Source organism: Chamaea fasciata, unplaced genomic scaffold (genome assembly GCF_029207755.1).
Source record: "Chamaea fasciata isolate MVZ Bird 193981 ecotype frontalis unplaced genomic scaffold, bChaFas1.0.hap1 SCAF_1, whole genome shotgun sequence".
Classification (NCBI taxonomy): Eukaryota; Metazoa; Chordata; class Aves; order Passeriformes; family Sylviidae; genus Chamaea; species Chamaea fasciata.
The window spans coordinates 74,694,198-74,720,587 of NW_027094086.1; the positions used below are offsets into that span (position 1 = coordinate 74,694,198).

Here is a 26,390-nt window from a genome sequence, read left to right on the forward strand (position 1 = left end):
AAGAAAGAGAAAAATGTAATTTGGCAGCATCTCTGCCCCATCACAGGTTGCCTTGGAAAAATCCCTGAATTTTTCACTCTGGTATCCAAGCTCAGAGACACTACCACTATTCTAATAAAACCCCTTGCTAAAGCACAGCCTCTTTGCTATTAATCCTCCTGTCTATGGCAGGGTTCCTTTCAGTAGCTTGCTCCCCACAGAGCCTGCCCCTTTACACACAGCTCATATGTGAGGGAGTGCTCTCCCCTGACAGAGCAAACCTTTGCTGTAGTGGAGAAATGCAGTAAATTAGCAACCAGACAAATTATTTTGGGATTTCTGCAGTGTGCTGAGGCTGATGTACCACTTTTCTCTTGAGTCTGTGTCTTCCCTTAGTTTACAACTGTGCAGCAACCTCAGGGCTGATCTGCAGGGCCATCTAAACAGGTCTAGCGCTGAACCAAAATATTTAGTTCTTCAACAGTCTGATCTGCAATAGCAGCAGCATTGGCATTTGGAGAAGTATCTCTACTCACATATGGAAAGAAGCGTTTTTTCCAAAGTGCATAATGGCAGTGAAGTAAGAGATAATGGCAAACAGCATTATGGACACCCTTTAAACTGCATGTAAATTACCAAGCATGACTTACTTTCTAAAATTAGAATGGTCCTTTATTTGTACAGGAACAATTCTACAGCTGAGTCCCTTCCCTCTGCTATACAAATTTTACATTAAGTTGCACAGTCACAAAACATGGCTTTGGAAGGAATCCCCACTTACAACAAAAACCACATCAATGTGACTAATTGCAACAGCTGTCTTACCTGGAGTTTAATGGCTTCTACTTATAGCCTTTAAATAAAACAACTTGTCTACACATTTTTCACTGAGAAATACAACTAATTCCCATTTTTTGAAGAAACAACTTTAATACCCACCTGATGCTTCAAAGCCATGAGGCAGTACTTATGATCATACTTGACAGAACACATGTGCATGCTGCACAGTTAGCCTGGAAAGGCTCAGGTGTGGCATTCCAGATCACATGAAGATTTAAACAAATCATGAAGTTATGTTTCTTAATAAAAATATGCCTTTTTTTCTACTCTGATCTAATACTGTCACTACCAACAACAGAGAAAAGGTATTTCTGTTGCAGTAGTAGGATTGCAGTACTTCTTGTGCAGGCATGACTGATCTGTGCAAGGAGGTAGGATATTTTTCTCCCAATTCTATTGAAATAGTATGTCTTTGGTGATTGAAAGTTTCCCAAGGTTTTACACTGGGAAGGTACTTCCCTGCATGGCTGTTGCTCGTACTTAAAGCTTCACTGTTATTTTTTCAAGTGGTTAATGGACTTCCTTTATCTTTACATCTTCTGGAATCCTTCTATAGATCATCCACTGGAAAATGCATTTAGATGACATGTCTAAGTACTGGATTTGTTTTGTCTTATCAGCCTGGGAGCCTTTCCCTCTGGCCTGAAAGAACAAGATGTTACCAATGGTGATGCCACTAGTCTGACTGCCATTTGTTGAAGTAGAGCCCCTGAATAAAAACACAGCTATCACCATTGGCCATGGGAGCTCACCTGGCCACAACAGAGGCAAATTTGAAGTCTAGCTCCTTAGGGCCTGTGGCACACATTAATTTGAGTCATCCCAACACCTGATGAGTTTGTGTGCTGAAGCATTTGCAGGCCTTTGAATCCACCTGAACCTTTAGAGCTCACGTCTATTTTTCTGCTCTGCCTGTTGACAAGCAATCCTAAGAATCTGTCACCAGCAGGCAAAAATAGAAACGGGACAGGAAAAGCTATGGACCTCAAAAGTGTTTCTGGAATTTTAGTGCAGGCAAATCTCTCATGATGATCTCATGAAAGAACTGCCCTTGAAAGTAAAATGGAGAACTTTTGGATACAAAAATCCCAGAAAGTCACAAAACAAAAGCCTCTTGAGGTGATTAAAAATTACTCTGCAGAGGATAGTGATGGCAATGTGAAAAGCTCATAATCTGTCAGAACCAGAGTAACCTGATAAATACCATTGGGGGATTAAGAATACAGTCAGTTCAGAGAAAACTCTGAGACTGAAATATTATTCTCAAAACAATTTATAACAAGGGAAGCTTTCCCCTTTGTGGGTCTGTAACAACACTGACAGACTTTGAGGGAGGCTTCAACTGTAGAGAACATAACTTTGGTCTGGAACGGGACACAAAAGGAAACCTCAAGGTGTGTGTGATAGCAGATAACATGAGAACTAGTGTCTCATGGAAAGTCTCCAGACAATGGCCAGTTCAGTGGAGGCATATGTCTGTCTCTGTTTCATGCTGCAGGAAATACAAGTTACAGCAAAAGCTGTTGGTCTCTAAGCCACATGAAAAGAGGTCAAGCTTAAGGAAATTAAAAGACAGAGGGGACGCCACATTGGTTCTTGCAATTCTGTCTTTGATGGTGGCCAGTTGTAGCTGTTCAGGGAAAAGGTATAGGAAACAAAGAGCAGAAGAAACGTAATTCAGCTATGGATGGATTGAACTGCTTCCTTTTCAACTGTGAAATAAGACAGAATTCTGTATCCTACATTCTCAGGTTGTGGCAAGGGGGTGGGGATGGTTACAAATGTTTCTGGCTCGTGTGCTGTAATATTTCCTTTAACATAAATTAGTTTCTCTTCATGCATAAGCCATTTGCAACTCAGATATAAAGGTTCTACACTTAAATGAAGGGGAGAGAGAAATTCTGTCAGCACTCCCATACTCAATAGTAAACTTGTGAATGTAGGAAGGAGAGAGTTCCAAAGCAGCCAGTTACCCATGGAAAGTGTGCAATGCTGGGGGTAAACAGCAAACCTGTCCAAGGTATGAGTAGATTCTATTGTAGGACTTTGAGCATTGTATCCTAAAACAACTGCCACATTTCCCAAGTGCTTTCCTAGCATGATGAAGGACTTCTTCTATGAAAAAAATATTTTCTAGGTTCTCCTTTTCTTTTGTCCTTCTAGTGCAGGTACTGTGTAGAGACAATGTCCTGGCCAGTGACCCTGGCACTAATATAAATCCATCCTTTATTGAAACAGACTTTGGATTTACCCTGGTCATCTGCTATGATCCTCATCAGCTGCAGGTATTTTCTTCCACAACTGCCTGTTTGTTGCATAAGAAGACTGCAGAAACAGTGTTCTTGGGGAAAACGCACTGTATTCATGTGTGCAAATTGGTAATTTTGAAACATGGCAGGCTCAGCAAAATTTCTCCCTGAATGCCATCCCCATGCAATGCTTCCCAGCATGAATGCAGATTTAGATCCTTTAATCAGTGTCAGCGTCATCTCTGAGATTGCCCCTTTAGTTAATTTTGAGAGCAAACAAAACAAATGTGCATCAAAGTACCCCCACATGAAAACCTAATGCCAGGACAGGCAGCAGGGAACAGATACTGCAGGGTCAACTCCTGCTGCCTTTCTCACCATTCACAGTAAATGAAAGATGCTCGGGGACAGGCTGCCATCCTGCTGCATGTGACACAAATGCATTCTTTCGTCTTCCTGACACACTGGTTGCCTGAAGTTTTGTTCATTTAAACGAAGAAACAAAAAGAGATGAAAAGAATAGCAGGTCTCTGATATCTTTTTGCATGGGAGGCTGATTTGAAATGAAAAGCAGTGAAAATAAAATGGAGTAACTCCAGCCTTTCAGATATCTAGCCTGAGCTAATGACAGCTGATTTTCTTGTTACTCCAATACTATGATCACACTCCCTTCTCCAGATAAAAGCAACAGAACTTCGCAAGACAAGACAACTCACCTTTCTTGAACTGCTAGTGCTTTTAGCATTAGGTAGAGGAGACAATTTTCTGGTTGAGATGAAAACCACTGAGTTGAACAAAGGTTTCTTACCGTTAAGGACAACGCCATGCAAACAAAAGTGAACTTCTTGATATGTGTGGCTGTGACGGTGCTGTTGGTGTTCACCAGTTTATTGCTGGGGTTATTCTAGGGCAAGAGAAAGAGATAGTGAGCATTAGCCTGGCTCCAGACTACCGGGAGCTGCTGGCACCAGGATCATGTGCTGGACCTGACTGTCTGTGCCTGGCCGTGTCTGACTTGGCTTGTTTGCTTTATAACCTAGAGCGTTCTGAGTACTTTGTACCACTACACAACATTTTCCACTTAAACTGACAGCAACTGCTGCTATGCCCACTGAGGGCTGGGTAATCTCCCTACTTTTCTAAGGAGTAAGTCCTATATAACTAATTCAGCTTTGAAAAAGGTTGGTAGCTCCTTCTAAGAAAACACCGCATGATTTTTTTAACCTTAGTCTGAAATTTGTAGCATGTTTCCACAGGAAATACAGGATTTTTTTCCCTTTTACCACAAATTAGTACCAAATCACCAATGCAAGCATCCTTACTGATCCAATTAGACAAGTAGGTAATATAAACAAAGCTTCTGGAACAGCTGGCTCCATTAATACAGTTTAATGAACAGAACATAATTAGGACTATTAAATGTTCTACCTTGAACATGGGCTCTGTAGTCACATGGAAGCAAAGTTTTATTTAAAACAAAAAAAAAAAGCCTTCTTCCAAATGTCAAATATAGCAAATGAAGCTGAAGATTTGAAATTGCCCTTGGGGAAACACATAAAACCAAACTAAATGGTCTGTGAAAGGAGAGGATGGGATATCAAAGCAGGGTACCATTAGGAGCCCTTAAGCAAGAGGCTGTTAGGTCATCTATTGCATTTACCCTGGGACTGTTTGAGATACACAAGTCTGTGCAGCTGCTGATAAAATCTGTAGCATGAGATGCACATTTATACACCCTAGATATAACTTTGGTAGAACAGCAGCACCTGTCACAGAGTCAGCCTCTTTTACTGGAGTTACTTGTAGGAGAAATAGAACTACTGCAGACACATCCTGGGAGTGGAGCACTCTGAAGAGTACATTTTTCCACACACATTCAGGTGCTTGATGGAATTTTGCCATTTAAGGCTTTTGTTCTGATCAGTGCAGTAATTGCATGTAGATTGCCCCACACACCTGCCTAAATACCTGCTTGGAAGTTTGGGTGCTTGAAGATGTAGACAACCTAGACCCTAAAGCAGGAAGCCACTCTGCTTGACCTTTTTGGGAACAAGTTATGAAAACTCTCTGTAAATATTTTTTTCATGTAGCTATTACTATTAATTGTGTTTCTGAAGAAATACTTTGCTTTGCTGTTAGTTTTCACAGATGTGAGGATAAGCCTTGCTTACATCACTCAGCAGTGTTTAAATGAACTTTTTGCTTCATGGCTCAACTTTCTAACAAGCCTAAAATAACAAAGAGGAAATAAAACACACCGAAATCAAGCCATCCAAAAGGGCTGCTAAGAAAAAGCTTTCTCATTCGTTCGTACCCCACTGCTGCTATCCCTGCCCTTGCCATACTCCATCCTTTGCTCCAACTCTTGACCACATACTCTTTGTTCATAACTCTTATGCACTATTTAGTTTCCAGAACAAAACACTATGGAGCAAAAAAAGTATCCATTCCCATCTAGTCCTCAGATAAATAGCATTCACAAATCTCACAACTGGTGTTTCTCTGAGTCATGTGGCAGGGTCCATTAAGAGCAATGGCATTGTCACCATATAAAACAGCATACAGAGCACAGAACTAGCATTTGCCTGCTTTCTTCCAAAATGTTGGTAGTAACCCATAACCTGAATGTAACTGCTAGGCCATGGGGTTGCTTTGGACACAAAGTCTCATAAAAGACTGAAGTAGGACCCTGCATCTCTCCTACAAATGTGAAGAGAGACAATGATTTCCCTTGTGAGGACAAGAATCTGATGTCTCCAGTGGAACCACTGAAGAGGGGCATCTCAAATCCCATCAGTCAGTGTGATTCTAATGGCCATCAGCATTGACAGCTTCCTGAGTAACTGACAAAAGAAAATGGGACTTTGCATGCAAACACACTGTTTTGGCTTCTGAAAATCACAATGGACACCTTCCAGGGTCCAGAAATAATAATTTTAAAAAAGTGTTTCTATCTGGACTCTTCTGAAAAAGACTTCTTTAAGGAAACAAAGCTTTTGAAAGGCACAGTGACACAGGGTGATGCATGACCGAGGAAAAAGCAATTCTCAAAGCAATCTTAAAAAACCCACTGTGGGTTTCAGGTTTAGTATTTCTTATCTGAAAAGTACAGTGAAGGCATTTACACATATAGTTGCCAGGATGAAATACCCTTTATACTGCTGCTACCTCATTTTGTACACTTTATTACAAATTGCTTTTCAAACATGGAACTAAAATACACATTAGTAGTTTTCCAGCAGTTAGACAAACTGTACCTATCTGTGCCTTGCCCTAGCTTTTTCTTCCTCACATTTTTCCACAAGAGCCCTATCAGAAACCTTTTTAACTGAAATAAACAAATGGACAAATCATGGTCTAATCCTGTCACCACTGCAGTTGTCAGCCTATCTTTCACCAACTAAATGAGACCTGAATGTAGGAGTCTTAATTGCAGTTACTATTTTGTAATAGTGCATTTGATTGTGGCTTGTATCAAATGAGGTTAGCAGCTCCTGAGTTTCCTGTCCCAAACTATTTTCATCTTGCAGTTTGTTGGGACTGCATCTGCAGTTCCTTTTCAGCAGCATGGCCTCTGAGAAAGCCTACATGTGGTATTTTATCTGACAGGTCGATTTAGTTGTACACAGGCACGTTAGGAGGTTATGTCTGATTTGACTCCGTGCTGGTTTTAAATTCGCCTTGGAAATATGGTGGATGATATTAAACAGGGCTTGCTCCAGTTAAATACATTCCAGAGAAAACAAACATATTTTTCATGCGTATTTGGAACCAGAAAGTTTAGTTACTAATTGGTAAATAAAGGGAAGCAGAGGGTCCGGCATTTGAATTCCAGAGTCACAGGACAGGACTATTCTTTGCATAACATATGGACTAGTGAGTGAGTACCAGTTATAAATCAGAGGGGAAAAACAAAAAAAGACTAAAAAAAAATTAATTTTTGCTCTGTGCTCAATTCCAGGAGCAGTCCTTGCATTCTTACATAATTACATTATTTACCAACAAAAATCTCCATAGCCTTGGTCAGCTAAGTCAGTACTACTAGAAGAATGTCTGTTATCTGTGTTAGTGTCAGTCTATGAAACACCCTTTGCTAAATATTAACATAAGCAAATGAACCCAAACCCACTTGAGAGATACCACAAAATCCCAAGCAGAGATGTGAGCTTACTCATTCGGTGATGACACTTTGTGAGAAATCACTTCTTTGCCTAAATGGCTAGCTCATACTGAGAACTTTTTTAATCCTTAAAAATCCAGCACCCATCTATCCAAAAGGCAGCTTAATACCTTGTAACACAGAGCTAAGGTTAAAATCATAAATCAGACAACAGCTTGAAACCACCAAAAGCCAATTAATTTTAACTAGATTTTAAGAAAACCTATCAGTGGAACAACAAACAGAGAGAACTAGGAGGACCACACATGCACAAGGTATTTATGACAGCCCTAACCGGGACACTCACCTTGTCAAAAGCAGGGTATACAGCTCTGATCTCTGTCAGCCAGCCATAGGGCATGTGTCCCACAGGATATGTAGCTGTCAAAATCGCCACTGCCTATGAAGAGAGATGGAGAAACGTGAACTTCAAATCTTCAAACACAAGAGTTAAACTAACATAGGGTGCTATTGCCCGCCAGTCTCACCACACTGACCTTGACACAATGCGAAACTAGACAAGAGACTGGAAGTTTTTGTTTCAGGAAGACCATCAAAATGGCCATCGTTTGGCCTGCCATCTTAAGCTGATGAGATTTTTTTTTTGCCATGAAGTTATCTAAGTCAGCTTTGTCATTTTACCATCACTCTGATACTCTGAGACAGTAGTTAACCTGAGCTGTGGTGCACCCCTTAACCAGCCCAACACCTTTCTCCCATATTGCTCCTGAGTTATTTTACCTACAGATACCTGAGCAGCAGAATGCCTTGCAGCTGACAGTAGTTTAGCATCATACTGCATAATTTCAATTTTTATATATTTTACTTGGTTATTCATAAATAAAACAGCCTCAAGTAAGACAGATAGACTATAAATCAGTGGACTTCAGTGGCTGACTGAGTTTGGACATCAATCTGACTGCTTGGGGGCAGAAAGCACTTATGAGACAATAAAACCCACCTCTTCCCACTCTGGCGCTCATCAATGAGCACCAAACAAAAATAATTCCAGATGAACACTTGTATGGGAAGAAACAATTCACTGCCTGAAGTTTTAAAACTAGGCCCTTTTACACTCTCATAAGTAGAGTCCAAGAGGTTTATCAAAGACGTAAAATTCCGCACATATTAATTGAGAGTGCTTGGGTGCCTTTTGTCTGCAGGTTCAGATCTGTTACAACCCATGCATTTCTGATTAATTTTACATCTGGCAATGGTAGTGTTAAGAAAGACCTTTTTCAACTACTGCTGTTTCTGTTTCACTCCCTAACTTTCAAAACACATTTTCTTGATTATCTGTGCCCATTTTTCCATTATAAATGTAACTGCTGTCTTTGCTTGGTTAAAAGATCTATACAAACACAGGACCGTGTAGCAACATAATTTGTTCCCTGTGCTGTTTAAAAAGAGAGTGGAATGTAATGATATCCACAGAGAGGAAGAGAGTGGTATAGATCCTTCTCTGCTAATAATAGCTTTAATAATGTTTAATGTACCTTGAAAAAGTAATTGGTTCAAATAAAACAAATTGGAATTTTAACATAGTACCCTTCTTAATTGCACACCCTCCCATTATTTTATTTTCATTAGAATTTCCATCCATGTGAAACCTAACTTTGTTAAATTGAGTAAGGAATATAAAAGCTATTTTGCTTATTTTCATCATTAAATCCAAAGACTACAAAGACACAGTACCTGTTAAAGGAAAAAGTATTTCACTACCATATTTTGCATGCTAGATTCTGCTTGGATGAAAGTATTAAGTTTTTAGCAGTGATTTTTTTTCCAGTATTACTCCTCAATTAGTGTTATTCCAACATATATTCATGAAAGTTATCCTAAATGTCTAGCACCTGTATTTGACAGGTGAAAAAGGCCCCTATGAAAGCCACCACCAAAGAGGTAGCCCAATTATCACAACTGTGCTGACAGTCCAAAAAAAAAGCAGTGGGAGTTGGACAGTGCAAGTGTATTTGGGATTTGTGGTCCTCATGAACTTGTTACATCCTAGTCCCTCACAGGAACTCCCTGCCCACAGTGAAAGCTGCTGCTATTATTGAATAGCGGACCTGTAAAAGTCCTGTGGATACTGATGCTCCAGACACTGATGTTATCTGTGTTGTCAGCGCCTCCCTTGTCAGAGGCAATTATTGCAGAAATCAGAGGAAGTTGGGATGTGACCATTACTGTTAGTGTAAAACTGCCAGCAAATCACCAGCTGTGACATGTATTTGGAGTCATCCTAATAGCAACAAAATGGAACTGGCTAGCCATCAAATGTGATCCATCTAAAATCCAAAGTCACCAAGAAATGCAAAACTGATCTTTGCTAACCTCTGGCTCCCCTTGTATTAAGACCACTGTTAACACATAGACTGATCCCTGAATGACATATGTAAAAGCTTTAAGTTCCCTAAGTTCTCTTCTCACAGCTGTTTATTTGCAGTCTCTGGCACCTCCTGAGTGAGTGAAATACACAGGATCATGTATGACAAATTAGCAGCAGTTCTTTGAACTTTTCATTTAGTATCTTATAGCTTTGCTTATCCTATGACAATATGCACCTAGACATTCTTGCACAAAACTGGCAGCAGAAGTCCCCCAGACTTCTTAAGAGAATGGGTCAGCTTGTGGTGAGCACTGGTAAAGGCTTTGCATTACAATCAGAAATCTGTCTCCCAACAGCTGTAGGATTTACTGATTACTGCAGTAATCTGAAATTCCTCAAGAGAAACAGGGTGCATTTCATATCCCAACCAGGAGACAGAACTTCTTAAATGTGTGCTTTTTTATGTCTCTGTGTCATGCATTGACTGCTAACAGTAGTTTCACTTCAGTTTGCACAGCCATAAAATATACATGCAGGAAAGAGTAGGACACAGTCAACTGTCCTAAAGTTTCTGGGATCTAAATGTTCCAGACTATATGTACCTATGAGTAGAGCATGAAAACCTGGGATGCAGGCAGTCTTCAGTGAAAAAATTCTACAAGTCTTATTGAGAGTGAAGTCCCACTAGACGTGGCAGAAAGGCTCACGGTGAGAGCACAATCTTCTTTTCTGGCATTTTTGTACAACAAAAATGTACTTAAGACAATTTTTTCTTGTCAGTTTGGCTGAAAAGATAAGCACAGTGATAATTCCAGGGAAATTATCATTTGCACTAACGGAGAGCACTGCCTTTCTTACCTCTGTGGCTGCGGAACTGCCACCTAGGTCCCGGGAGACAAAAAGGTTGACAATGGGCCTACTGATTCGCTGGGTTGCTAGAATTAATGCCAAAGGCCACCAGAAACTCAGCATCTTCCTTATTGTAGCTTCACCCTGCAACACAGGGGAAAAAAAATGAAGTATGTTTGGAAAAAAATATGTAGCACAGGACCAAAAGCATGGAGAAAGGTTATCTACTCTTCCCATCCATTGTCAGTTTGGTACATTCATTTCAATAATTTTTAATATGAGAAGCCTAAAATATTTTCACTTATGGTAGCAATACTGATTCAAAAGAAGATGTGTCATGGATCTCAATAAATAATGCATAAGGTATCTATCTGCATAATTTGTTCTGACTACCAGACAAAGCTACATGAAAAACAATATGACATTTGAAGAAAAAGAGAAATTTTGATATCTTCTTTCATATGAACTAAGGTGTTCACTTAGTTCATGCTGTGCTGACTTATAGCTCAGTAAAGAGGTCCTCAGTAGACACATCCATACCATGGAAGGCATTGTGTCACACATGCTGTTGCTGGAATAATTTCTACCATGCCTCTTTAACTGAAAATGTTTTTTCCTGCAGGACAGAGAGAAGGCCCTTCATGCACAGTGGTTTAATGCAGTATTTTAACACAAAAAGAAATAAAATCAAGTAAAACTATTGAGTTTGAAAAAACACAAGTAGGAAGACATACCCCCATTTCAGGCCCACTTCTGTCAGGAATAACATCATGTATGTTCCTGTAGTATCCAAGGCAGAGTGTGGTACATCGGACAAGTGCTCCCATGTATAAGGACAAGATTGGGATCAAGAGAGGCTCCCTGCACTCCAAGTGACTGTGAAGCAAAATGGCTACAAAAACAACCTGCAGAGAAAACACAGAGATTATTAATAATTTGTCTGTGTGCTTCCAAAGGGCCAACCCATCTCCTGTCTGATTCCTACCTACTAAGTCGATCTGCAACAACTTGCATGGTTACAAGTATCTATAGAAACTTGAGTCAGGATTCCCCAGTATTTGGTTATGTACATGAGAAGAACAAGAGTTAAGTTCATAATCTATGAAACAGGACTTGAAGGTTGGGCAGGTGTCAGACTAGAACCCATAAACAGGAGAAGGCTGGCATGAATGTCTGGCAAGGTCTGGCAGCAAACATGTGGCTGAGAGTCACCCTTCCCCGGAGAATGTGCTATTCTGATACATGCTGAGGCTGGAGACATGCTTCGAGGGTCAGCTTCTAAGCCCTACTATATTTTTTTTCTTGGGCAGAGGGGAGGGTAGTGGCAATTAAAAAGCCAGATGATTTAAAATATTCATGTCAACATTTAGGAGCAGGAAGTGTTACGTCAACCTAATTTTCAACTTTTTCAAGTGAAGTTTCACGATTTCATTATTTGCTTTTCAGCTGAGTCCCACATTAATGTAAATTAAATAGAAACTTGGGCTAATGAATAGTTCATAATTCAGCCTCTTAGGACTAAATGCCCGATCCATAAAATGAAAAGGAACTGATTAATATGACATTATTCTCTTTGTTAAGTACAGAGTGGATCAAATGCCTGTTAAATTTCAAATAGCTCTGGTTTGGGGGCACAACTGGAAAGCCAACTGTGTTTGGTGTTGTGAAGAGCAGAACAAAGACAATCCTGCCAGGACATGCTGGCATTCAAGTGAGTTACAAGAAATAAAATACACGGGTTCAGGTGCAGGTTCTCTCCTTCAGTGCTAGAGCTGCAAAAGTAGTCAAGAAAAACCACACTCTGTAAATGTTCCTGAGGCAGGCCACAGTGCTTTATGAGGGTTTTCAAATTTACATTTCAAAAACATTGCTTTTCAGTAAATAGAAGCAAAGTCAGTCACAAAGAGTGTGCACATGAAGCTACTCAAGGAAAAGTGGCTACTGCCTGTGCCATACTCCTTGTGTAGGGCGCAGAGGTAGGTGAAGAGTTCTGGGCTATGACGGCCACAACTTTTTATGTTCTGGATTTGCTCTTGCTCTGTGTAGCATTCTGTTGAGAGAAGATGACAGGTGTCTTATTCTTCACAACCCTGGCACCCCACTCACCAAACGCTGTGGAAAGGGCACGGCCAAAATAAGAATTAGTTTCTGTATTTAGCTGCGTGACCTAACACGCACCCAGGGTCAGGAAACTTTGTAGGTCACATCAGAACAAGAGCAGACCTGAGGGCTAAGGTCATTTACAGTAATTGCTATTATCTCTGGGGATTTACTGCAGTACTGTAGTGGGGCAGACCTGACAAATACAGAGTAGCAATTGACTGAAGGGTTCAACCTGGTTTATGGTTTCCTTGTGTTTAGTGGGAGGAAAATGCAATGGAAAATTGAACTGAATGCCAGTGACTTCATATTTCCTTTGATGTCGTCCTGTTTTATCCTCTTTCTTATCCAGTCATTAGACCATTCAGCTCGTAATGGGGCAGTACAGCAACTATTTACAGTTGCTGGGACTCTTAATTGCCTAATATTTTTTGTATTTTTTCAAAAGAGGGCTGAGTATTGGTTCTTAAATGCTACACTACTGGCCATCATCAGTGTGTATGAATGCTGTTTTTTCAGTGTGCCTAATACAAAGCAACAGGATAGTTAACACCTCCCTTTTGAAAGTTCAAAAAACATTTGGTCTTCTCTGAATCACTCAGGGGTTATCACCACAGACTCCTTCTGGTGCACTTCTGAGCCTTCACCTTTTGGAACAGTAACAAGTACTCAGAAGGCGGCTTACACTGCATTTCCTTGGATTAGACACCACGTGCAAAACTGACAGGTCAGCTGGAGAATCATGACCTCACTTCTAGCTCAGGACTTCACTGGAACTGTGCAAGAGGCGGGGAGAATGTACAGAGAGAGAAAGATCTCTTTCAAAGCATTGTCTCAGCCTCAGGATTGGTAGCAGCCAGTGGTCTCTGCCTGACCTTTCTTTTCCCCAAATGTACACATGTACATACAGAACTTCTTTCTCTGCCATTATGAAACAGGGCTGTGGAAGTGATTCAGGACATGACCCTAAGCCAAATAGTCCTGGGAACTGACTTGATCCAGTCAAGTGAGACTGTCCTAAAGCACAACTGCCAGCAAATAGCCTTCACATGATGAACAGTCAAAGGGCAGCACACAAGATTACTCTCTTTGGTGTCTTGCTTATGAAAGAGAGAGAAGGCACAGAGAGACTCTCTGTACAAGGGAGTTCCTGTTTAGGAAAGCATCTGGTCTATAATACAACACTGACTACTATGAGGAGCCTTTACCTGAGCTATGACATCTGAGATGGAGGCACATCCCACTAGGAAACTGTACTTGTGTTTCAGCAGAATCCCAGCATGGGTCCATGCCTGAAAAAAAGCCAGAGAAAAGTTTGGGAAGTGATTATGATATTGTGAATGATTTCAGGTCCAAGAATGCTGTTTTCTGGTTGTTACATTGTACACAAACAACCTGCAGCAGTACCTGGTGTGAACCTGGGCAAACATTAAGCCATTAATGCAGAGAAAGCACTGTTGCATTGAGTCCCTCATTGCCAGGCTGTCAGGGAGAATGGGGATAAATTTACAGACTGTATAAAAATTTCTGAGGACACCTAGTAAGAAAGCAGCCCTTCACAAATCAGATACTGCACAGGATGAATTATCATAGTAAATCTAATAAATAATCATTCACAAGCAGGATGCACCTCTGAAGCGTAATATTCATGGCCCACTGAGTTATACTGAATCCTGTCTGGAAAAAAAAAACAACTTCTTTTTAATGATTCAACTTCTTTTTATTGTCAGCAACTGTTCAAGTGGTGAGAAAGTGGTGGAGGCATTGGCTTGAGAAGGTTCTCTGTTATCAGCTTTACACAGAGGCAGAGGCATTAAAGAGAGTTGCCCCATTTGCATGTTGTGCAGGCCACAAGTTATGATCCTGGTGATCTGGGAAGCAGCAGCTCTCCCCATGTGTGGCTCTCTTGCCCAAGCATTTGAGATATACTGGAGTTAGCTGTGCTTGTAAAAACTGATGGTAAGAAACATCTTTTTGACAAATTTGCTTTGAGAAAATATTGATTTTATTCCTTGTGAGCTCTGTAGGATCTGGGAATGGATGGCAAATCCAAATCTTTCACCACAAATCAGAATGAGGTCACACACAGACAACCAGTGCAGCTCATCACAAGATGACAAGTGTTTTCCAACATGCACATACTGTAACTCTAACAAGGCAGCTGAGGGTTTTGACATCTGTCATGATCTCTGGATGTTTAAAGTCCATTCAGATGCTTTCTCTATGTAGTAGGAGATGAGTCTAGGTATATACAGAATTACTGCTTGCAAAGGACACACCTTACTTCTGCACACTTCCGTTTCCCATAAGGTAAAAAGTTTGTGAACCAAGGCCACAAAAATATAACATTAACATTAAATTTCAGTTCTGAATCAGACACTCACCATGGCATCCATAAAAGGGAAGGCAGCAAGATAAAGGAAGGCCCTCCGAGTTTTACTTCCCACGGATTCATCCACATGGTGCAGCTTATTAATAATATAATACCCCAAATCACTATATGCTGTAGAGAAACAAGATAAGAATGAAAAACAAAGGTTGCATATGGACCCTTGGGTGAGATATTCAGAAGTACCTGAAAGATTGTGATGCCTTGGAGCTCAGACACACATCCACTTAGCAAACAGCTGCAAGGGCTTCAGATATTGCAGCCTCACCAGCTGCTGTTTATGACTAAGAAGTGCTCTCATGGTTCTTTTTAAAGTAACCTTTGGCAGAGGCATAACAAATGGCTGGATTGGGAGATGAGTAAAGTAAGTGCCACATCTGTTTGCTAAATGAACACACTGGTACTCCAGAAAATCTACTGCTCCTTCAATAAATCAAGGCTCTTTGTTAGAAAAGCTGTTTTCACCAGGCATTGTGTATTTCATGGGATATAGTGCCTTTTAAATGCTGAAACCATCGATTATCACTGCATTCTCATGACATTACCTGTAAACCTGCCCAAAGCTGTAAAAGGATACTGTGATTTGTGAAGGCATGCAGCAAATCACACTCACTCTGCCTCTCCCTTACTCTGCCTAATGACCACCTCTGCTAGGACCTATCAGGACACTGTGTGCTTTGCTGTGCAGTCCCTGGGCAGCCTTGACCTGCCTTAGTTTCCCTCCTTATCTAGAGCCAGCACCTCCAGAGCCACAGGTCAGAACAGAACACCTCTGAAAATCAGGGGGTTCCCACTTCTGATCACCAGCATGTTACTTCCCTGTCCTGTCTCAACCCAAGACTACTTTTAGTGTTAGACAACACTTTCTTTTCAGGCCTCTCTTCACAAAGTGTTGGATTGAAGGCCACACAGACGTGGCAAGTCCCCACACAGCTTTCTGCAGAACTGCTTCCAGTTCTGTTTGTCCCCATGTTATCCAGCTGTTTTAAGAACCCCAGAGTCCTTCCAATAACCAGGAATAACAAAGGCTGTGACTAGAGCCTGAACTATGGAGACAAATATAATATGCAGAGGTAAAAAATCCAGATCACTTTTAACCTTTTATAAACTATGTTCTAGACCTGCACACCATTACTTGATTTCCACTATACACTTGCAATAGTTGTTAAAAGAATGATTAGGCTGCAAGGCCTATCTCCCTCAAGGCAAGTAATGGCAGAATTATTTGTGTCTGGGAAACCTTATTTCAGTTCTCTCCTACTTGTGTGTTTTCTAAGTTAACTATTTCAAATGTGAACATCTATCTAATTTTCCATTTATAACAACCCTATTATCTTTGTACAGATCTTCATATAGGGTATTTCAGAAAAGTGATCCTTTTCATGCATGCAGGTCTCATAACTGGATTGACAAATGCTAACACTAGTCATCAAATTCAATCTTCTTAGCCTAAAACTGCCTCTCATAACTCGTAATCAGTATTTGGAAGCAATCAAAGAGGAGTTTAAGTTGTCATTGTTTTGTGATGGCTTAGAGATAGAGCAGTTAAATGATTAACAGAACTGAAAAGACTATTTGAGTCCAAATAAGACAGTGTAAACAAGATAGTAAAATAAAAGAAGGTGATATGACAGCACTGTGAACAAGCACAAGCCTCATTCCAGATAACCAGGACTGCCCAATAGATGCTAAAAAGGTTAAAAGCTCCCCCTTTCTCTATGCTGGTCCCTATCTAGATGTCTTTCACCTGAACTAGGACTGTTGGACTCACAGTCTCCAAATTCACTCAGTAAATCCCAAGTTCCTCAGCCATCTTTTTGAGGCACTCCCAGCCTTGTCTCCTTTTGAAGAAGGTTGGGGAAGAATTTTAAACCAGGACTCCCAACTTTTCTTCAGTTTGAAGAAGGTAGTTTAGTCCCTTAAGTGTTCAGGTGCCTGTTGCAGTTCAGTCAAACTTCAAGCACAGACTTTATATTTTTGCACGAATAGCCATGTGCCAATCTTCACTTGGTGTTTTGAAAACTCTCTGCTGCAAAGGGTTTTTTTGCATGGTAAATCCTTGAGGAAAGCTGCTTTTATGGCAGGGCAGTACATGGATGTTCCTGAATCAACTTATTTCAATGAAGGAAAGAAATCTGGAAGGTCTGTGAAGCAAGCCATGTGTGAAGGTCAGATTCACTGAACTTTCTCTTAGGTTCCATTGAGTGTTCTTTACACCACTGCACAAAAACTTAAAAACCAATGCAGGAAACACACCACCTTATCCTCCACAGAGGGACTGAGAATCGTAGTTCATGTGCTGAGGAACCTGCTTCTGTGGAGGGGCCACCTCCAGCAGTGCAGTGCTAGAAGAACAGCATGCTGCAGAAGTCACCTTCCCTGCTCTTCCTGCCCCTCCTGTTTTAAATGAGACTTTTAAAGTGTTTAGAATGTGAGTAATAAGTAACCTTTTTGTCTCTAAAGGCCATTACATTGTTGTTTTTATTTTTTTACCTGAAATCTACTGTCACAGAAAAACTCACAGAATCAGAGGGTCAGCAGCTGAACCACTCTCACTTCTAAGAAAAGGGTTGTAGTTTATTGGCAGGGGAGTCTGAAGGCACTTATACCATTGCAACTCATAGCACCACATTTTTAAGATTTCTAGGGATATCAGCACTGAGCTCTGTAAACTTCAGAGATTTTTTTTCTCTCCCCATCAAAAAGAAGTTCAACTGCACTTTTTAATGTGATTTTGGTTTTAAATTCATAATGGTTAAACTTAAAACATTATTTTCAAAATAGTCAGCTATTTCATGTCAGTGAAAGCACACAATCACTTTTGCTGATGTCCATGAATGTTTCCATCCTCACAGAGAAGGACTCAGCAAGCTGAGATTCACTGACAAAAATACAGGCATGTGTCACTGAGCTATGAATCAAAAAATTGCTGATGCAATTAGAACTTAACCTTGGCCAACCTTACAAACTTATTACGAAGAATGGTACAAAATTAATAACACAGACAACAGATCCAGAGAGTATTACATGAATCTAAAGCAGATGGTGCTTCCCACTTCTTGCATCATTTCAACTAAAACAGAGAAGTCCAGGTCCAAGACGAGCTGCCTGTTTGCTCTTCTCTAATACCTCATTTGTTTTGCTATGTCTAAGGATCAGATTCACTAATCAAAAGTCAAGCAGGAATTCTTGGTTTTTGTTTTTGCAGTTGATTTTTAAGACCCAGAAGGTCAAGATATGACACTGAAAACTGTACACCTAATTAGATCTCCTGGTCCCTACACCAATTCCTCTAGCAAGTCAATTACCACCACACAAACTTCAGACACCCTTTAAACAACACACTCTTAATGATGCCAGCAGTCTCAGACAAATAGCTGTACTGTAGTTATTTTGGAGCTGACTACTACTGAGCATGTCATACTTAAATCATAAAGAAAAAGCTCTCATAGGAAGTGACACCATTTACTTCCAGACATGGAGCTACATATGTCAAAAATAGCTTTACCGGAAGAAAAAAAGTCGAAACTTGATTTTGGGTTAAAGTGTGTTCTTTCTAGACACATTCCATTTGCATACTTTGCTGCCAGTTTTAAAAATGAACTTGGGAGACTTGAGAAGTAACACATCTATTCTGCTGCTTGCTGGAAAGATGGTTCGCATGGCCAAAACTGATGCTCATCGTTTTCTCAATCACAGAATATTCTGAGCTGAAACAGACACACAAAGACCAAAAAGTCTAAACCTTAAGTGAATGGCCTGTACAGGGACCAAACTCACAACCTTGGTGTTATTAGCACGATGCTTAATGCACTGAGCTAGTTTGTTCAGCTAAGTGATTTGGGCAGATAGGAAAATACCAATGCGAAGAAAACAATAGCAAAACTTCATTTGGAGATGCCACAGGGTATATAGATTTATGTCTTTGGTTAGCTTGAATTTAAAACAGAAAAGAAAGCCTCTGTTTTCCCCATGTGAAAGCTCAGATGACTAGAGTATTTAAGGTGTTGTGATTTTTTTTCTTTGTTTATAGCAATACATGAATTGAAGAAAACCAAAACAGCTTAGGAGCATCTCAATGAAGACTGATCACTGCAATCATATTTTTCTGTGCTCGGGTCTAGTTCCAAAATTGCATTAGTTGATTTTCCCAAATCTATTAATGACTTTTAGTATCTGAAATATCTTCATATAAGCCAACATTTCATAAGTCTCAAAATGACCTTGTTTTAACTGAAACACAATCATTGTTATTCAAAAGCGCTTTAGTCATAGGCTTTCTTCCTTTGTCCAGAGTACCTTGTTGAAAAGAAACTGCCCATTGTGGGAAAAGGGTTGGGGCAGCCAGGGAAGCATGTTACTGCTTTAGCAATGGCCATGCTGAAATAGGACAAAAATTTAATTAATAACATTTTGTTTTTATTTAGAGAGTAGGGGAGAGGGAAAGCAGCAAGCCCAGATTATATTCTGATTTGTGTTTCTGTGCTGTCCCTTTTTTCCAGGGCAAAATGTTTAGTCTTCCCCAGTACAGTGGTCTTGTCAGAACATGACTGTCTTAAAAAAAAAAAAAAAAAAACCACCTCAGCTCGTAACCCACTCTCTCTGGAAAATTCCAGCAGTGTTACACTGGAATTGGTGCGATTACACCTATGTCTCACTTCCAATGAAGATTTTTAATGTACATGCAGTGATCATGCATGTGGGAAGTTCAAAAGTATCAGCAGAATTGCTAAGAACTGCTGAAGCTTTCAGCAATCCATAGCCCACGCTCAGCAGCCTGACAGTAATAAATGGGCACAAAACAAATCACTCACGTGGTCTAGGCCATCCAATCTGCTATAGATTACTGCAAAAGTAAACCTACACTTAAGTTTACTGGTTACTAAAGTTCCATCCTTTTTCTCCTGGTGATGACAATGATCCATCATGAAGTTTTTAATCAGGTGTAATAAAAAACAAAGAGGATGTTTCCTCAAAGTAACTGCTGCCCTGTCATTTCTAGAACTGCTGAGAATTATTCAAAAGGAAATAAACTTTCTCAGTATACTATTTCTCAGTAAACTAGTGAGAAGTTGAACAGTACTGTTTTATTGCCAAAGAAAATGTGCATATGCTTCATACTCTTTATGACACTGATGTTAAGAGACTCACTTAGTATGGAGGGCTTACTAGCAACACTAAGAAATGCATTATGTTAGCATAATGTTATATAAATGACTTTTCTCCTCTGTCAAGCTGGCAATTTTGTAAGATGTCAAAAATATGCAGAGGTAGGCTTAGCATCTTGAATTCTTTCTTTTACAGCCACCAAAAAGCCTCTGAGACAAGACACTTCAGACCCTGGCTCCATAGTGAACTTCCCACCAGGAAACTAATTGGTGGCAGTAGCTGCCCTCAAAGTAGCCCAAGGGAAGGAAGGCAGAATACTGTATCTTATTTCCAGATCACACCTGAAACAGCCAATCCAGGAATACTGTACTGACAAGGTTTACAGCAGCATTGGAAGAGGAATGAGAATACGGTTTTGAATCCCTTTGGCCAGCTTGGTTCTCAGTTGTTACTGCTGCCTGTACAGGGGAGTGACAGGAGCTGCTGGAGAGAACTTTGCAGACCTTCATAAGGATGTGGGTGGGTGATGACTGAGGGACCCAGAGCTTGCAGCTGTGAATTCAAGTGGTTTAGCTCAGCCAGTCACTGGCACAGAGGACTGTGTGAGTCCCAGTGGGGAAGCAGCAGTGGGGAGCGGGTGCTGAAGCAATGAAGCGTGAGTCAGGTGGGTGAAACAGTCTGGTTTGATATTTTCCATGAGTAGAGGCCGCTGTTTGTGAGGAGCTGTGTGTGTAGACTGCAAATAGTCTCTATCACAGTTGGAAACGTGGTGATTCATTGTGGTCACCGTGTTTCTACCACCACTTGTTTTCTTCCTTTTGACTTTTGGTACTCCTTATTTCATTTTGTTTTCTCTTTCTTCCTGGGCTTTGACAGTCTATGGCAGATAGACACGTCATCTTCCTTAGCCCTATATTTATGGCATGTGGAAAAAATTCAGTCCCCTAAGTGTTATTTGTTTCTCTTTTTCATTCACCAAGCATCAGTGACCTGTATTTCTCTTGTAGACAGCCTGTGATAGGCTTGCAGCTGCTGGGGAGTACTTGCAGGTCCTAGGAGGCTGCCTGTCAACTGGACTGCTTCTCTTCTTCCTGCTAGGCAGCCTGTGTATCTGTGGGTCAGAGCAAAATAATCAGGACTTGAAACAGGTTCAAAGGAAACTTGGAACATAAAATTTGGCAACATCACCCAGGCAATTGGTGCTAGAATCTGACTAACTCCATTCCCTCAGGCGCTCTGCCAGTCTCTGCTGTGGCCTTTGCATATTTTCAGGCATAGACAAGTTAAAATACCAAAAAATATTTTGCAGTCTGTCACCACAAAAATCTGAAAGATTGTGTGCAGTCCTTTAATTCAGGACTTTACAGCATGGTAAGCACAGCTTCCTTTTTTCCCCAGTATCTGCAGAGTGCATTTTAGAGGTTCTGAACTTAGCAGGGCTCTACTTCCAGGCAAAGGCAAGAAACTTAGCCGACAGGTTTTCCAACCATTGTTCCAAACCCCTCCTCTCAATAAAAAGTCCCACATGGAAAATCCAGTTATGTCTTTCACCTGGAAATCTGATAGTTATACTTAAAGCTTTCTTAAAATCTATCCTAGGTTAAAATAAAATACTGTATGACTAGAAAATAACTTTTTATCCAGCTGGCAAAAGCAAAAACTTTGACCAGCACTGGCAGAAAAGCAAGTGAGCAACTAGAAGAGCAGCTCTGGGGACTGAACAAACATTCCAAGGAAAGAAATATGAGAGCCAATTGTACAAATGGGCCAAAATTTATAACACTGACTCAATAAAACACTCTAAAATGTAAACATGTTTAAGAAGTGACCAATCAAAATCAGTAAATTAAATTCACTTGAATGCATGGATTCAGCTTATAAAATTAGCAACATGTTATCCCTGGCACACAGTTGCCCTGGCTAGTGAGCCCTTGCTGTAAGCATTTTTTTATGACTGTAACACAGAGCAAAGCTAAATAGCACAGGGCTTGTGTACCAGTGGTGGAATAAGAGCTATGATGGCCAAAACAAACTGGTGCTTGGGAGGCACATAGAGCTGGTGAACATAGCTGCCAGCCTGTTAAAGGGTAAGAGCTGGGGTCATTTGTATTTACCAGATGGATCTTGTACCTACTCAGGCAGGAACTGAAATAGTTCTGTTCTGTTCTGTTCTATTCTATTCTATTCTATTCTATTCTATTCTATTCTATTCTATTCCATTCCATTCCATTCCATTCCATTCCATTCCATTCCATTCCATTCCATTCCATTCTATCCTATCCTATCCTATCCTATCCTATCCTATCCTATCCTATCCTATCCTATCCTATCCTATCCTATCCTATGATGAACTGCAGCACATGTTGCTCTTGAGATAAGAACAGCCTGATAATGAATGCTGCCTCCCTTTGAGGCCACTCTGAGATTTCACAGCAATTCAGCATATTGCCACTACACTTGCATTTCCCATTTTTCTGTGATGGAATCACACCCTAATGGTGGTGATCGAGTCCAACACTACTGCCTGTCAACCAACACATGCCTCCATACGCTGTCACATTACCTCCTCCCTCCCACCCCTTACAACTCTCAGCGTTTTAGGATTTTACCTGCTCAGTGCAGTGCACTGTCTGTTTCTTCCTCCAGAATCTCCTGTTCCTCTTCCCTATGGTCTAGAGGTTTCAGCTCTGTAGAATGAGTCAGAAGGTGCAGAGAATCTCGTAGAGTTCTTGTAGATGATGAAGTTAAAAGTCTTTCAAGTTAAATGGCTTTTATTGCTGTGGCTGATGCTTGATATTGATATCCAATTGTTCAAGGCTCTCAAAAACTGGCAAATCCTGTGGCTGTCTTTTTTTAAAGTTCAGTTTGTGTCTGCTTGTGTATTTTCTTTGTCTCAGAGTACACTCAGAGAGCTGGTCTCAGTTTGGTATAAATTGCTCTTACTAACCTCTTCCTCACAGATTAATTATTCAACAGAAGTGGATGATGCCTAGCAGCAGTAGAGAGTACTACCTGATATTTTAATGAGGATGCTGGCACCTGCCTGCGGAGAGTTTTGTACTGTGAGATAAGTAGCAAAGGAATAAGTACAGAGGGAGTACACCAACAATGCCACCAAGAACTGACAAACAGTCCTACCAAGCAAAACCTGAAGTCCTGCCAAACCAACCCAGCAGATAATGCTAGCTGATCATCACTGCTTAACAGTAACTCTGAGCTATCAGCTTCAGGCAACCTATCAACTTTGTCAAAGTCTTGCTTACACACCTGACTGAAAGAGATCAATAGCATGTTTTGTTTCCAGGCAGAAGGTCCCTGTACTTTGAATCTGCTCCTTAATAGCCTGTTTAAAAAGCAACAGAAATTGTGTGGATGGGCATGATACCAGCCCAAGAGAGCTCATCTCTTCTGCATCTCCTGTTGTACTTACAAATGAAATACTAAGCCTACAGCTTAAGCAGTCTGAAGTATGGGTGAGGGAAGCAAATTAAAAGTCATATTAACTAGTCATGAAGTGACCTTACCTATTAAGGTATGAAATACAGCAGCTACAGCGCCAGCCACAACCATGCACAAAACTGCTTTGGTCCTGTCTCTCTTGCTGTTCACAAACACCAGACCTACATTTTTGAAGTCACTCATGGGACCCGTGAAGAACTTCATCAGGGAGTATGCCAGCCCATAGCTGGCCAACATTTCCACAGCATCTTCCTTGACAGCAGCGATGCCCCGATTCAAGGCCTGTTGAAACACAGAAAGAGCAAATGATGGAAGAGTACCGAACACAATCTCCTTCATCTAGTTTCTGAAGCAACAAGCAAGTTTAGCTGTCATTGCTTTCAACCCAAGCTGGACTTTATTTCTCTGGAATCAGAAGCAGTAACTTGTGACGTGACACAGGAAAAATAATTTAATATAGACTAAATTCAAGTCAAGTAGACTTGCAGATAAGGTATCTATTTCTGAAGTATATAATGGAACTTCTGCTGTACCAGAAATCAGTCTCTTTCCTTTTTAGAGTAATTTTATGACCTGCTAATAGTCATAGATAATACAAAACCACTGCCCTGATGTTTCAGCCATGATTTCAACAGAGCATAGTCCTTGCAGGTCATCTTAATAGGCAAAAGCTCTGACATATGCTCAAAGTTGAGGAGCTAAAAAACGTTTTCCATGTAACAAGCTTTTCACAAGCATCCCATGTAATTGTTGTGAATAGCGGATATTAGTCTATGACTTTCATTATGAAATGAGGCCAAATATGCATGTGATTAAACATAACTGATCTCTTTTCATGTAGCTGACATACACATATTTGTGTATATACAAATTTGTGTGTTTGTATCTGATACCATATTCATTTATATCCCCTTGTAGGAAATTTAAAAAGAACTACAGCACATCTCTTTCAAAACTAATTCAGGTACAACTAATTTACTAATTTATTCTAGCTCTGTGTTTAGGAAATGTCTGCCAATTAATCACTGAGAATTAGATGGATTATTTTTATAACTGAGGTAAGCTGTAAAAAAGATGTGTAACATTCCTTCAGATTCGAGTTCGAACCAAAATGCTTCTAAAGTATTGACAAAAAATGACAGAATTTTATCTGCAGTGTGACAGCATCAATCATCTGGTACACTCAGCAAACTGTTAAAACAATATTCGATTCAAAAAGCATGAAGGATGAAATATGATTTGTTTTAAGAAGTATTTAGTTCCTATGGGTTACAGCTGATGTGTGTTGACAGGGCCACAGCAATGAGGCCAATCAGGAACATCTCGCCAAGCCACCACCCAAACCTCACTCAGACTTACACAGTCCTAATACCACTTTATCTGAATGAACAAACCAACTAGAGTATCATCAGGTAATTGTGGTAAAGTCCTTCCATTTCAAATGTAAGCACAAGCTTTTTGTTGCAGTTATTTGACTTTATTTTCTGTTCCAAAGATCATACAAGCAAGCAACTCCTATTGACTTGAAAAGAACCTGCATCCCTGAAGCAGAAATGAGCGTTTTTCCTTCTGTTCTTTTCCACTCTTTCTATATGACGTTCTTAATTTTTGAAACTAAAGCTGCACTGTCAACATAGCAAAAAGCTGTAGAAAATACCAACTTCTCCACCTTTGATATCTGCCAAATCTCTTTTAATGTGCTTTGACCTGAATGCCTGAGGCTCCAAATGTTTTCATCTGTCTTGCTCCAGTTTGTTCCTTCCTGAAAACACCATGTGTTAGATATGGACTACCTGCAGCTGCTTTGTGTAACTTTTCCCGGAATATAGATAATTCCTTCTATTGCACTGACATCAGTTCAAATTATATTAAATCTGCTGATGCCAAAAGCACTACTGTGTGCACAAAACTGTGTTCAAATAATTCATGAAAGACTGTGGCCTCTGAAATGAACAGTCAAGTGTAGTTGTCTTTTGTGATGATACTTGTGATGGTGAAGCAATCAGTTTCAAGGTGTATACAGTTACAATCTTCTAATTTAAACTTGCTAAAAAGATGCCAAATCTCCCAAGTGCTGTTGCCAGTAATAGACAAATAGCCTTAAATTATGCCAAGTAAAAGATCCCTTGATCATGGGTCTTTCCCTCTTTTTTCTTCTGTCAAGAATGAAATATTTCTGGAAGCTTCAATTTAAAGAGAAACAGCTAACCAATATAAGGCAGGCTAGTTAAAAAACTTCTCATCACATGTAAACAGCTGAATTATTTCCAGCAGTTTCACAAGCACAAGTGCTTCCTTCCTGCTTTGTACAACTACAGAATACCAGACTCTGTGGAGGATGGTAATCCACTTCTGACAAGGTCATGGGATAAACATGGCTTTAAGAAATAACTTTTTGTCAAAAGGCATGGCACGATGATCCCTCTGTAGAGAGAGAAATCTTTGCCTAGGACAGACCTCATGCCAGTGAAAACAGCTCCATATGACTCTGGCCCCAGGGTAACTAAGTTTTTCCATCTAAGTGGGACAGAGAGAAAGACTTGAGCACTCCTCCTTCTTTCCTTCTCTGCTTCTACTGATCTCTTTTTAATGAACAAACAACAGCCAGGTAGATAACTTCTGAGTAATCTTCCCTGGAGACACTCTGTGTACCAGGTAAGGTAAACTGGCAAAATCCAAAAGGGACTTTTGTGAGAGATACGTTGCCATTAATTTTCACTCCTGTGGAAAGCGTGGCTGACATGATGAAATACCCTAGAGGCTAGCCCTGAAAAAGAAATTCTTCTAAATGCTTCTTTGGAAAGATCCTTAGGAAATGAACAGAAAATAGTGCTGTGTTTAGGGATGGTTTAGCTTCTGTAGCCTTTTCCTTTTTCACTTTAAGATGACAATATAAGACTTTTCATCCCAAATTTTCAAACTCCATAT

At 40.3% G+C, this 26,390-nt stretch overlaps 1 protein-coding gene across 1 annotated transcript in view; it reads right to left on the reverse strand.

Annotated features, from left to right (window-relative positions):
* Positions 1-26,390, reverse strand: part of ANKH (ANKH inorganic pyrophosphate transport regulator) — a 98,455-nt gene that overhangs the window by 18,563 nt on the left and 53,502 nt on the right. Inside the window, exons 2-8 of the mRNA XM_066186328.1 lie at positions 23,528-23,744; positions 14,890-15,008; positions 13,714-13,797; positions 11,140-11,310; positions 10,415-10,549; positions 7,535-7,627; positions 3,877-3,972 (exon numbers count right to left, since the gene is read on the reverse strand). Of these exons, the coding sequence (XP_066042425.1) occupies positions 3,877-3,972; positions 7,535-7,627; positions 10,415-10,549; positions 11,140-11,310; positions 13,714-13,797; positions 14,890-15,008; positions 23,528-23,744 (915 nt within the window). The remainder of the gene's footprint in view (positions 1-3,876; positions 3,973-7,534; positions 7,628-10,414; positions 10,550-11,139; positions 11,311-13,713; positions 13,798-14,889; positions 15,009-23,527; positions 23,745-26,390) is intronic.